This window comes from Balaenoptera borealis (assembly GCF_965194805.1).
Source record: "Balaenoptera borealis genome assembly, chromosome: 20".
Classification (NCBI taxonomy): Eukaryota; Metazoa; Chordata; class Mammalia; order Artiodactyla; family Balaenopteridae; genus Balaenoptera; species Balaenoptera borealis.
The window spans coordinates 10,682,655-10,696,501 of NC_138879.1; the positions used below are offsets into that span (position 1 = coordinate 10,682,655).

General features: G+C 56.2%; 1 protein-coding gene across 1 annotated transcript; it reads left to right on the forward strand.

Annotated features, from left to right (window-relative positions):
- The first annotated feature begins 4,867 nt into the window (after positions 1-4,867).
- Positions 4,868-13,177, forward strand: ENPP7 (ectonucleotide pyrophosphatase/phosphodiesterase 7). Its single transcript, XM_082371557.1, has 5 exons — positions 4,868-5,261; positions 6,547-6,692; positions 7,876-8,502; positions 9,166-9,388; positions 10,181-13,177. Exons 1-5 carry the CDS (start codon positions 4,991-4,993, stop codon positions 10,261-10,263), a joined length of 1,350 nt encoding a protein of 449 aa, XP_082227683.1. The 5' UTR covers positions 4,868-4,990; the 3' UTR covers positions 10,264-13,177.
- The last annotated feature ends 670 nt before the right edge of the window (positions 13,178-13,847 follow it).

Here is a 13,847-nt window from a genome sequence, read left to right on the forward strand (position 1 = left end):
TTCTTCCATAAACCTAAAATTATTGCAAAATAAGTTTATTTTTAAAAATGTTTTGCCTAACCAGAAAGTATGGTAGATACTTGCATAAATTTTCCCTCTAAATGTGTTTATTCATATTCAATAAATATGCGTTGAGCACCTACTCTGGGCTGGCATCGTGCCAGGCTCTGGGGACATAACAAACAACAATACAGCAGGCCCTGCCTGCAGGGAGCTTTGAGTCTACCTGGAGAATGACCAGCATGCAAGAGGGTGGGGAAAGTTACGGGTGACAAACATAAATGACAGGAAAATAAATTTCAGAAGTATATCTTTCCAAAAATATATGCTGCAAATTACACAAAGAACTAATAAAGCCCTAAGATTCGATGATCGCATTGACCACTCAATCAATGGTCAGAGATGATAAAGCATCTGCATGCAGGGAGCTAGAGATAAGAAATCGTGACATGAAACCCTCCTGGCCTCTCTGGCTTAATACGTTAAGACGGCATTACACACCTACTAAGCTACCCAAAAGGAATAAAAAATAAAACCCAATGAAAATAGTGGGGGCAGAGGAGGTATCAGCAACTATCCACTTCACCCGTTCCTGATGGCAATCTGATTGTAAGAACCAAGTAGCCTTTACATCCCTTGTCCAATAACCCCTCACTAGGGACTGTACCCCAAGGAAATAATGTGAGTGGGAAAGAAAAGAAAAAAGTCAGTGATGGGCTTCCCTGGTGGCGCAGTGGTTGAGAATCTGCCTGCCAATGCAGGGGACACGGGTTCGAGCCCTGGTCTGGGAAGATCCCACATGCCGCGGAGCAACTGGGCCCGTGAGCCTCAGCTACTGAGCCTGTGCGTCTGGAGCCTGTGCTCCGCAACAAGAGAGGCTGCGATAGTGAGAGGCCCGCGCACCGTGATGAAGAGTGACCCCCGCTCGCCGCAACTAGAGAAAGCCGTCGCACAGAAACGAAGACCCAACAACACAGCTAAAAATAAATAAATAAATAAATAAATAAATTTATTAAAAAAAAAAAAAAGTCAGTGATACCAAGACATTCACAGCTGCACTATTCTTTAAAGAAAAAAATCAACAGCCCCCAAAGCTGGACAAGAAGATCCCAAGTGGCTGGTAAGTCAATGGGATCTAGAAGTGGTTCCAAGGGGGAGTTTTGCATCCAGAACACCTGGGCGCAAGTCTCAGGTCCTCCACTAGTTCAGTGACCTTAAACCTCTCGATGCTTCAGTTTCCTCACCCGTAAAGTGAGGGTATTACTAACTCCTGCCTCCAAGAGCTGCTGCAAAGCTTGAATCAGGTCGTGGATAAAGCCCTGGGCTTGATCTGCAGAGATGCCCTGTCACTGTTAGCTGCAGTCAACTGCACACTCTTTCTGCTGACATGCTCTAGGAGACCAGGGAATAAAAAGGAAACTGATGGAGGGTGAGCCAAGGAGCTCCCTGTGACAAAAGGTGAGCAAGGTACAGAGCCAAAAAAAAGGAGGGGAGCTACCCCAAGTCTGGCTGAGAGCGGGAAGCAGACCTTTCATGCCACCTGCAGGGCAGACCCAGGCCAGCAGGAGAGGGTGAGCAGGACAAGGAATTCCCGTATCCCCGATGAGGACCAGTGCAGAGTGAGAACAGAACAGCGACTCCTCCCTCACCACACGCCACACCCACCCACCACCAACATACCCCGGGTCTGTGCCCTCTGCCCCTAGCCCCAGCTTTGCCCCTGGACCACTGCATCAGCCCCTCACTCACCCCCTGCCTCCCGACCCCCCACACAGCAGCCAGCATATTATGTCACACACCCCCTGCAGGGGACCCAGCAGGGCCTCCCAGAGCCATTATCCTATTGGATTAGGTTAAGATAGGTCCTGCTGAGAGACAGAAAACCCAAATAACGGCAATGGAAGCAAAGACAGAGCTTGTGTAACTTTCCCTTCGAGGGTGCCCCGGGGGCTGAGCCATTCAAGGCTGGCTCGGCCACACTGCCCAGGACGCCTTGGGGGACCAGGCTCCTTCTGTGGACCCTCTCCCGGGGAGCCCCTCATCATCACTCCTCGGGACAGCCTCTGAGCTTGAGGCGCCAGATGGAGAAAGAATCAAAAAAGAAGGGGAAAGCTGGCGCTGGGAGGAGACTGGGGGCTATCACATGACATTTTTCTTTTGACCCATTGGCCAGGACATGCTCACATGGCCAAACCACACTGCAGGGCATGTTGGGAAATGTAGTCTTTTTTTTCTTGGCAGCCATTTTATCATGGAAGAAAGGGAGAGTACATATTAGAAGATATAAGAACAGATATTAGAAGACAACTAACATAAAATCCAGATTCCCCCAGGCCTGCCTCCCAGCCTCAAGCCTGATCACTCCCTTCCTCCACCTCCTCACCCTCATCGTCTGTCCTTACCTGGAAGGCTTTCCTGCCCACTCTTCTCCCGGCTAAATCCATCCTGTAGGTCTGGATCCTCAGAGTAGGCTTCAGGTCCCCACTCCCAGCACTAGTGTGAATGTGGTCCCCGCTGCTCTCTCCTAAGGCACCCACACTTCCACCGTGGTGCCCCACATTCAGCGGCTACTCACACAGGTACCTGGTCCACCGGCTGGAGCTCTGGGCCGTTATCTTGGTGAGGGAAGGCCTGCCCTCTGGTCCTCCTGCACCCCAGCTCTGCGTGACGCCGGCCCACGGCAGTCCCCCACATGCCCTGGTTGTAGGAGTCCACGCGGGGGACCATCTCCAGCTCTCAGACTCCAGCATCCAAGAGAATCATGAGGGGCGGCACCGTGCGTGGGTTCCCCCCAGGGTGTGGCTCTGCAGATGGGGGGAAGGGCCCAAGAATCTGCACCCCACAGTCCTCACTGCCTCACCCCAGAGGAGTCTGCTGACAGCTCTGTGACGCTGGGGATCGCCTGATGAGAATCCTTCTCGCCAGCCGAGCAGAGTCCTAGGTAGGACCGCCCTCAGCAGGTCAGCAGCTGAAGACAATTTAAACCAGGACATACCAATGACTCGGCACCTCCCGTCAAATTTCTCATGGGCACCTCCAACTGGACGTGGCCAAAATAGAATGTTCTGCCCTCAACCTGCCCTCTGACCTCTGATCGTCCAATGGGATATACGCAAGACACTATCACCCTGGCTGCCCAGGTGGGAAACCCAAACGTCTCCCTTGATTGCTCCCTTTCCGTCTCCCCAACATGCAATCTAGAAGCAAATCCCTCCAGGAAAACCTCCAAACTCCCTCTGCTTCTGTCACTTGCACTGCCACCACCCTGGTTTAGACACCAGCAGTCCCCTCCCTGTGGAGCACCCAGCCTCCCTTCCTTTGTCAGGTTGACTGTCCTGCAAATGGAGCAGCTTGTGTGTTCTTTTTTTTTTAATGTTAAATCAGTTTATGTCACTCCCGTGTTTAAAAAACCATCCCATGGGGGCTTCCCTTGTGGCGCAGTAGTTAAGAATCCGCCTGCCAATGCCGGGGACACAGTTTCAAGCCCTGGTCTGGGAAGATTCCACATGCCACAGAGCAACTAAGCCCGTGCGCCACAACTACTGAGCCCGTGTGCCACAACTACTGAAGCCTGTGCACCTAGAGCCCGTGCTCCGCAACAAGAGAAGCCACCGCAATGAGAAGCCCGCGCACCGCAACCAAGAGTAGCCCCCGCTTGCCACAACGAGAGAAAGCCCGTGGGCAGCAACGAAGACCCAATGCAGCCAAAAATAAATAAATAAATAAATAAATAAATAAATAAATAAATTTATTAAAAAAAAAAAAAATCCCATGGCATCCTCCCTGCACTGCACAAGAATGCCAGGCTCCGTACAACAGCCACACGCCCCAGGACCTGCTCTGCCGCTCTCCCACCTGCCCCAACCCACTCCTCTGGCTGGCGACCCCCAGAATCACTCCCTCACAATCATCCTCTCACCAGGCCCTGGCCGACCACCGATCTGGTGCTGCCCCCTCCTACACACCCCCCAGACAGATGCTCCATCTCGTCTCCCAGCTTTATTTCTTTCTGGTGACTCTATTTTACTGTTTTACTTGTTTATTCATTTTATTTTGTGTGTCCCCAACCGTGATGAAAGAAGCCAAGAACACCGTTTATCTCGTTCACTGCTGTGTCCCCAGGACTTAGAACGGGGCCTGGCTCACAGAATGTGCTTCATAGGTAGTGAGAGAGACAGAGACAGAGAGAGAGAGAAAGTGAGTGAGACAGAGACAGAGAGAAAACTGCACAATGAACTCAGGGGTCCCTCTCCCGCACCACACTCCCCATGAGCACAAGGTAAAAAGGGAGGCCCCCCTTCTGACCACCTTGTTGATGAACTCCAACAATGAGATTGCCCATGCCTGTACACCCCTCTGAGGCTCCCTGGGGCCCGAGAAGGAGGGCACAGCAGGTGCTAATCCAGGCCATCAGGTTGGATCTCTGCCCGCCCCATCCCAGGAGCCCCCTTAACACAGGCAGGGAGGGGAAGAGGCACTCCCCCAAGCTGGGACTCCCTGTGGACAAGGCCAGCCGCCTGGACCCTGGACCCCGGTCAGCCCACCCCACAGCCCTGGCCCAGGCAGGCCTGAGACCCACGTACCCCAAAGGCCTCCCCAAAGTATGGTCTGGAGGAGGGGCTCCCATCCAGGTGCTCTGGGAGCAGAGTAAACAGGGCACAGGGACGGAGAGTTACTATGAGAGCTGGGGTGGGGACACAGGCTTTCCCAATGGAGTGGGTCCGTTCTGCTCTCCAAGCCTCCGGGAATGGTCCCCATGCTTCCCGTAAAGACACTTATGCACGAAGGGGGCAGGGCATGGAGCCCAGAGGGATCCGCTGGCAATAAAGGCAGATGCGCATGAGGGCCGGGCAAGGACACGTGGCCGGGGGCCACTCTCTAAAGCACAGGTAAGTGCACAGTTTCATTTCAAAGTTGCACAGGATAAGACTTGCCCAGTGACCCTGGGACTTTGCTCTGCTGCTCAGCAGGAACCTGCCTGGGTCCTTGCATGTCTGCAGAACCCATCATGGGAAGCCCGGCTGTCCTCCTCGCCGTGGCTCTGGCCACCCTCCTGGTTCCAGCGTCAGGGGCACCCATCCGCGGGCAGGGGTCCCGGAACAAGCTGCTCCTGGTGAGCTTCGATGGTTTCCGCTGGAACTATGACCAGGATGTGCACACCCCCAACCTGGACGCCATGGCGCTCGATGGGGTGAAGGCTCGCTACATGACTCCGGCCTTTGTCACCATGACCAGCCCCTGCCACTTCACCCTGGTCACTGGTGAGTGTTGGCCTCAGGTGGGGCTTGGGGGTGGGGGGAGAGCTGAGAAACCAGGGAACCAACAAAGGGAACCGAGCACATGCATGGAGCCCTGACCCATGGGGCTCATGGTGCCGGAGACCGAGGAAAGACCAAGGAGGGAACACTGTCACTGGGCAGACATGGCACGGCCAAGGGGGCGGTCAGCAACCCTTACCGTTGGTGGCAATGGATAGAAGGCAGATAAAAACACCTGGGTGTCTCAGTTTAAACGGTGATCGCAGCCAGGGTGGCAACCTGGGAGGGCTTCTGGTGGAGGTGAGGGTGGCCAGGACTCAGAAAGGCAGGAGAGAGGAGCCTGAGGCTCTTTCCACTGCTCACCCCTCTCAGCCACCCTCGAACCCGCTATTGCTCTGTTTAGGCTAAAAGCCTAAAATCCAGGTGTCACAGGGCCACACTCCCTCCGGAGGCGGTAAGGAAGGATCCTTCCTGCCTCTCCCAGCTTCTGGTGGCCCAGGCGTTCCTCGGCTTGTGGCCACAGCTCTCCAATCCCTGCCCCCTTGTCACATGGCCATCTCCCCTCTATGTATCTCTCCTCTTCTTATAAGGACACCTGCCACTGGGTTTAGGGCCCACCCTGATCCAGAATGCCCTCATCTTAACAAAACCAGTTACATCTGCAAAGACCTTATTTCCAAACAAGGTCACAATTGGAGGCTCTGGGTGGACACAACTTCGGGGCACGTCATTCGTTACAGACGGCTTATTCTCACACCAGCATTCCCATGCCCACAGCCCCTTCCACGCACAAACGGGGGCACCTGGTGCTCCCTTTTGCATGTCACCTCCTTACTTAACATGTCACAATGGGGATGTGGAGAAAGGAGGCGAACTCTTCATCACCCTGCCTTTTCCACCTTCTGAACTCACACACAGGCATTGCCCATGAAAAAAATAAATTGTAAAACCTGCCTCCTCTTGGTTCATTTATCTTCCTGCCTGGGATTCTATTTCATGGCTGGGCCATAATTTATTTAACTAGTTCCCTCCTGATAGCCAGCCAGGTTGCTCCCAACCTTTTGCTAAAACCAACGAGGCTGCAAACGATATCCCGGCACGTGTGTATTTGCGCCTTTGTGCGCGTTTAGCTGCAGGGTAAGCTGCTCAAAGTGGAAGCAGAATCTCTGAGTCAGAGCATGTGGCTGTGACGGCCCAGCCCGGCTCCCATGGCGGCGTGTGCTTCCCCGCTGCCCTGGCTGTTTCCTGCCCTCCTGCCACTTCCTCTACACGCCCACCCACCCCACAGGCAAATACATCGAGAACCACGGGGTGGTTCACAACATGTTCTACAACACGAGCAGCAAGGTGAAGCTGCCCTACCACGCCACACTGGGCATCCAGAGGTGGTGGGACAACGGCAGCCTGCCCATCTGGATCACGGCCCAAAGGCAGGTAATGCTGCACCCACACCCACTCGGACAGACGGGGGAAGTGGGAGGGGGACCCAGCCAACGAGGCCATGACCACATGACATCCATGGCAGGCCCAGTACCCGCCCTGGGAGCCCGACACTCCCGGCACAGAGGGGTGTTGAGTGCGGTCCCACGGGATGTGGGAGCCCATGAGGACCCACCAGCAGCTACACAGCCTGCCCAGTCCTCCCTGGAGCCCTGGGACCCAGAGGGGTTGTTCCATCCTCCCAACCGGAGGGAAAACTGGACTTCGGTACTAGTGGGAAGGGGGCCGCGGGGAAAATAATGTGACTCCACAAAAAGGCAGGTAACAATGAGATGGCTTCGTACTGTTCCCCTCCCGCACGCCTCTCAGGGCCGGGCAGCTAATTCTAAAGAGGTGGGTCATCCTAGTGAAAAGCCCAGGACCCCAGCATCTTGCAGTGTTCTGGGCTTCCTGGCAACAAACTCAAATGAATGTTTTTCAAGGTGAGCCCAGAATAAACTTCAGAGGCTACACCCACCTCATAGGCAAGGCATCCACTCATATCTGAGTCCCCTCGCTCTGGAAGGAGCTACCAGACACCAGGCTGACTTGCAGAAAGCGTAGCCAAGAACTTGGCATCTCGAGGAAGAATGGCCAGAGGGAGTAGCCGGGCAGACGGGGCATGCATGGACAGATGGCTGTGAGGACAGATGGATCTGTAAATAAAACAGCAATCGGTTTATGGAAAGACAGACGGATGGCCAGGTTGAAGGCTAGAAGGGCAGGTCATGGGCGGTGTGTGGAGGGGCCGATGGACACACGGCTGGACGAGAGTACAGCAGGCAGAAGCCGGGTTGCAGGCCGGAAGGGGAGGGCTCTTGGGGCAGCACTGTGACCTAGGGCCACAGTGTCGATGAGGATGCAGCGTATCTGGGATACTTTTATATCTACTATCTCATCAGTGCTGAGTCCACTAGGCACCTGCTCTCTCCTCTATAAAATCAGTATCAGCCTTAATAACATAAGAGCTATGAAAGGCCTTTCAGAAAATACAAAGTCCCGTGCCTGCAGTTAGGAGTAGGGATGGGTGAGTGGGCAGAGCAAGGGCAGGCGGTGAGGGCAGAAGCGTCAGCAGTTCATGACAGGCAGGGGACAAGTGGGAGGAGGCCCGTGGCACTGACACTGCCTTCCCCGGCAGGGCCTAAAGACCGGCTCCTTCTTCTACCCGGGCGGGAATGTCACCTACCAAGGCGAGGCCGTGACGCTGAGCCGGAAGGAAGGCGTCTTGCACAACTACAAGGACGAGGTGGAATGGAGGGCCAACATCGACACTGTGATGAAGTGGTTCACAGACGAGGGCCTGGACCTGGTCACCCTCTACTTTGGGGAGCCAGACTCCACGGGCCACAAGTATGGCCCCGAGTCCCAGCAGAGGAAGGAGATGGTAATGCAGGTGGACAGGACCGTGGGCTACCTCCGGGACAGCATCAGGAACAGCGGCCTGGAGAGCAGCCTCAACCTGATCATCGTGTCCGACCACGGCATGAGCACCGTCAACAAGACAGCCAGCGACCTGGTGGAGTTCCACAAGATCACCAACTTCACCTTCAAGGACATTGAGTTCGAGCTCCTAGACTACGGACCCAACGGGATGCTGCTCCCCAAGGAAGGAAGGCTGGAGAAGGTATACGAGGTCCTCAAGGACGCCCACCCCAGACTCCACGTCTACAAGAAGGAGCTCTTCCCCAAGTCCTTCCACTACGCCAACCACCCCAGGGTCACCCCCCTGCTTATGTACAGTGACCTCGGCTATGTCATCCATGGGGTGAGTTCCTGGGGGTGCAGGTGCTTCCCTGGGCTGCTGGGTCTCTTGCCAGTTCTGTAAAAAGCACCCCCTGTTTCTAGCCAGACCCTAATTTGAGGAGTGTCAGCCACCAAAGGGACACACGTGCACTGTGTAACAGGAGTGGGGGGGGTGTACGTGCATTGCATACCTGTGTGTACGTGTGTGCATATGTGTGCACGCATATATGTGTGTGTGCACATGTGTATAGGGTAAAGTGCGGGAAGATTAAGCTGTAAAAGTGACACGAAAGAGGTGAAAGCATAGAGCCCAGGGAGGCTGAGTGGGAAGCAAGACACAGAGCAGGGGAGGAAATCTGGAAAAGGAAGTACTGATGTTTGGGGCGCCCAGCGATGGAAAGGAGCCCAGCGAGCATCCTTGGGCTGAAGCTCCACCCCATTTACTTGGGAGTCTCCATTCATGTCACCGGGTCTTCGCTAAGGCTCCTTCTTTAGGCCACTGATCTTTGGGGGCTGAGAATTCAGAGAAACTGAAGATCAGAATCCTCCCCACCCCACCCCCCGACTTTGAACTCCTTCCAGGGGTCCTCTGCCAATGCAGGGCCGTGCAGAGGGTGCTGGTGGAGAGGGTGGGGTGGGCTGGGAGGGCCAGCAAGCACTCACTCGGGACCCTCCCTTCCCGCAGAGACTGAGCGTGCAGTTCAACAACGGGGAGCACGGCTTCGACAACAGTATCATGGACATGAAGACCATCTTCCGGGCCGTGGGCCCCAGCTTCAAGAGGGGCCTGGAGGCGGAGCCCTTTGAGAGCATCCACGTGTACGAGCTCATGTGCAGACTGCTGGGCATTGTGCCCGAGGCCAATGACGGGCTCCTCAGCACCCTGCTGCCCACGCTCCGGGAGGCCGGCGAGGGAGTCCTCAGCACCCGGCTGCCCACGCGCAGCTCCCAGGCCGGCGAAGGGGTCTTCAGCACCCCGCTGACCACGACCCCCTCAGGTGCACCCCTGCCCTCCACCTGCACCCATTGCGCCTCCAGGCAGTTGCAAGTGATGTGTGCTTGCACAGCTCTGACCAGGGTGCCCAGCCTGCCACTAGGTGTCGTCTTCTCTTTCCCTGTCCCTGGCTCCTGGGAACGTCTCGAGTCCCTGACATTCCCACGGCACCTGACATACTACAGTGCACTTTGCGCATCTTGGCTGCGCAGGCGGGAGAGCAGGTGGATGTGAGCAGCCTTGTTTAAGATGGGGAGGCTGAGGGCCAGAGGAGCTGGCAGTTTGCCCACGAGACAGGCCTTCCAGGTGAAGTCCACCTCCAGGTTCCACGGCCACATGAGGGCTCCTTTCTTCCTAGAGTCTTCCTCTGCCAGCCTCCCACACACACACCCTCACCCCAACCCTGACCCATCTCAGGGGCAAAGGTCACCTGTGAGCTGGCAAGGTGGCAGCCCCCGTGGGTGCCTGGCTGCAGGTGGGCAGGCCCCGCCGGGCAGGGGCTGTGAGGGGTCACACTGAAATGAGCCAGGAAGCCAATGCAGCTGGGGCAGGAGAACAAGGCTGGGGGGCGGGGGGGGGGGTGGCTGGTGATGAAACCAGGGCGCTTGTGGGGGCAGCCTGGTGGCATCTCGCCCGCCATTAAGCAGTCGGGGTGAGGGACATGCTCCCATTTCCCTCATTCACTGGCTCCTCTGACTTTCCTTAGGGTCTGCCCTCCTGCCAAGCAGCTGGCCCCCCTTGGTGACAGGACTGCTGGTGGCTGCATTTCTCCTGGTCAAGGTCGCATAATACCCACCGCTGAAGGTCAGAGGCCCAGGAGGTAGAGGGGAGGGTGGGACCATGCTCCCTGCAACTCCAGCTGACGCCCCCACCCTGTCAGTCCTCGGGCGCCCAGGCAGCCCCTGCCAGCCTCTCTGCTCTAGACTCGGAGCAGGTCTTTCTAAAGCAGACAGCCCAGACGGAACTTCCCCGGCCCCTTCCCTCCCGCCTGCAATGTCTCTGTTCTCCCTGGGAGCGAGGGAAGCCACAGTGGGTCAGGTCTGGGAGGAGGACTGCAGGGCAGTGTTCCTGGACTACGCGGGAAGCCAGCTCGGAGGACTCAGCTTGCTGCTGACTGACAGCCCCTGGCCAAAGCAGAAGCGGGTCACTCGTTCTTTCTAAAACTATGCAGCGGGAGTCCGCTTGGTGTTAGGCTCTGGCCTGGGCTCTGGGGACACACAGTGAACCCTGGAGTTGGTAATTTAGGGGCCAGGGAGGGCAGATAGTACGAAGAGAACAAATACATACCCAATAATGGCAGAGAGCAGGCCATAGAGAGGGTGGGGGAGAGGGGACTGCTGTTTAGGTCACCTGGCCTCGCCTGGAAGAGCCTCTGCGGGGGGAGGGGGGGATGTGGGATGAGGCCTGAATGATGAGGACCAACTGGCCACACCAAGCCCCAGGGGACGAGATTCCAGGCAGGGAAGAGCAAGAGAGAGGCCCTGCGGTGGGACTTGCTCCTGTGCTTCTGGGAAAGAAAGGAAGCCAGTGTGCTCAGCGGCTGGTACACAAGCATGGGTACGCGATGGGCTTCCATGGGAAGGCCCTGGGGGAGCCCCCAGCTGAGGTCACGCAGGGACGTGCCGTGGTCTGACATGAATGATTAAATGGCACACTAACTGCCAGGCAGGAGCACAGGAACAAGAGCAGGTACGGCCAGTGAGGGGGTCACTCAGGGGTCCAAGCAGGACATCTCAGTGGCAGGGTGGAGATGGGCCAAAATGGACAGATTCAAGATACCTTTAAGGGTATACCTGACCTCCAAGGTTTATGGATAGATTGTGGAGGATGGAGGGTGAAGATGGAGAGATGAAGGCTGAGTCTGAGGTTCGGGGCCTGAGCTGCCCAATGAAGGACAGAGCCACTTACGGAGATGTGAGGAGGCTAGAGTCATTCTGCAACCCCATGCCCCACCTTCACCCACCCTGTGCCCTCCCAGGTCCAGCTGAGGGTCAGGAATTCCCACAGGGGCCCTCCTCAGACTCCGCCCATCATGGGTGCCTCTGTGCTCCACCCTGCCCAGCCGAATTCCCTCTATCCCTCCCTCCGAGCACGTCTGCTTCATCTCCTCCACCAGACCCGCCTTTCCCCTGCCCCATCCCTTCTTCCCAACCCAACACACACCTGTTCTTCCAGGTCCACCTCTTCCAGGAAGCCTCCAGAAGCTGGCCACAGGGCCTGAGCCTGCTCCTGCTGTGATGGTCTACTGGACACGGATGGGCCTGTCTCCTCCGTAGACCTGGGACCTTGCCTCCCTGACCCTACAGCCCCAGCCCATGCTTGGCCATGATGGTGCCGGCACTATGACCTGCCCAGGTTAGACCTCCGGAGGCACAGGTCCACTCACCGGTCCATGGCTCCCAGACTCGCAGGACGCCCCCACTCCTTCCCTCCCCCTCCCTCTCCTTCTCACCCCCCTCTTCTGCCACCCCACTTCCTCTCACCACAGAACGGTCCCATGCGGGTGCCACCATCTGTGGCCACGGGGGCGGGGGTGTGTCGGGAGCCCGCTCGGGAAGGCGCTGCAGGCCTGGTGGTCGTCGAGCTATAGGACCAAACCCTCAGATGCTCGGACCTCAACCTCCACCTCCGATGGGTGGCGAAGAGGCTCTGCCTGGAGCTCCCAGTCCCAAGTCCACATGCCTCCAGCCCAGGGGCCATCTCCATCAGGGCTGACCAGGTCCTGCACCCAGGCCACCGGGAGGGTACCGCCAGGCAGAAAGCATGGATGGGAATAAAGGACCGGGCTGGTCGTTACTAAAACGCAGTGACCAATGTGGGTGTGACCTTTTATTCTAAAGCCTGCTGGTTTCTTACAGCCTTCGCACTTGGATCCAGTGTATAATAAACTCCTAATTCCTTAGGAGGCTGACAAACACAGGGGAACCCACTCATTCTTGTTGGGGATGGGCCCTAGAGGGACAGCCAGCAAGAGGTGGTAAAGGGTGGGCTCCCCGTTAAAAAGGAAAGGGGGGATGAGAACTGACAGGGAACCAGAATCTCTATGCCACATTGTTCAGCAAAAAAGAAAACGCTGCAAATGGTAGAATGCCACTGGGGCAGGGAGAAAGGAGGGATAAGTCTAGACATAAGACATGTCCCTGGACAAGTTTCAAGAAGGGGTGAGCATTGACTGGCTCCAGAGAGGGGACCTGGGTGGCCAGGCCAGGAGCAGGGAAGACACTGTCCGCCACCTAGTGCCTTGGACACTGTCAGTACTGAGCCATTTCAAGGACTGTGCATTCACAACTACTTTCAAGAGCATAGACTTTGGAGTCAGACCAACTCCTGCTCCAGTCTGTCCCCACCCACAAGCTGTGGCCTTAGGGGGGTAGCTTACCGACCCCAACCTCAGTTTCCTCATCTGAAAAAAATGGGATGATAAGGAGGTGCCTGCCTCCCTGAGATTACCCCAGGATGAAGCACCGCGGCAGGTGCTTCATAGATGGTAGCCATGGGAATGATTAAAACCCTACTGTGGGAGGTGCTGAACTTGTCAAATTCAGCTCTTTTTCTTTTTCTTTTTAATATATTTATTTATTTAATTTTGGCTGCTTTAGGTCTTCGTTGCTGCTTGCGGGCTTTCTCTAGTTGTGGCGAGCGGGGGCTACTCTTTGTTGCAGTGCACAGGCTTCTTATTGAGGTGGCTTCTCTTGCTGTGGAGCACGGGATCTAGGCGTGCGGGCTCAGTAGTTGTGGCGCACGGGCTTAGTTGCTACGCGGCGTGTGGGATGTTCCCGGACCAGCTTTCGAACCCATGTCCTCTGCATTGGCAGGCAGATTCTTAACCACTGCACCACCAGGGAAGTCCCAAATTCAGCTCTTAAACAAATAAATCCAGCTGTAACAATGGGAGACACACTCTTTGAAGGACAGGTTTGTCAGGATCTGCCTATTTATTCCTCACCTATGAATCCCCCCTCTCCCTTCCCCGGGCCTCTTGCTTCTACCTGCCGCTTGAGCTTCATCTCCATCTGCAGGATCCATTCATCCCAACCTGCCCTCCATAGCTGCCTAACCACCAGCCTGGAGCTGGAGTCCTGCCTGACCGGAAAGGCCCTGCGGCTCCCTGGCCCTGCCTCCCATAGTTGTCCTGGAAGGACAACCCCGCCCCCACTGCCTGCAGCCATACCAGGATACCCAGACCCTCCTGCCTGCCCGTACCACCTTCTGACTCCGGACAGGCCCAAATCAGGCTGGAGGAGACCAGTGGGTTACCCCTATACATCCACGTCCACGGAGCAGTGAGTGTTCACAGGTGCCGGCATAACAACCACGACCCCTGGGTTTCCAAGAGACACCCAACCTTTAACTGAGAGCCCACAATTATCATG

Excerpts from the sequence above, each read along its gene's own strand:
- ENPP7 (XM_082371557.1), top strand. The coding sequence starts at position 4,991 with ATGTCTGCAGAACCCATCATGGGAAGCCCGGCTGTCCTCCTCGCCGTG. Across the intron at positions 5,262-6,546 it reads CCACTTCACCCTGGTCACTG|GCAAATACATCGAGAACCAC; the intron begins GTGAGTGTTGGC and ends CCCACCCCACAG. Across the intron at positions 8,503-9,165 it reads TCGGCTATGTCATCCATGGG|AGACTGAGCGTGCAGTTCAA; the intron begins GTGAGTTCCTGG and ends CCCTTCCCGCAG.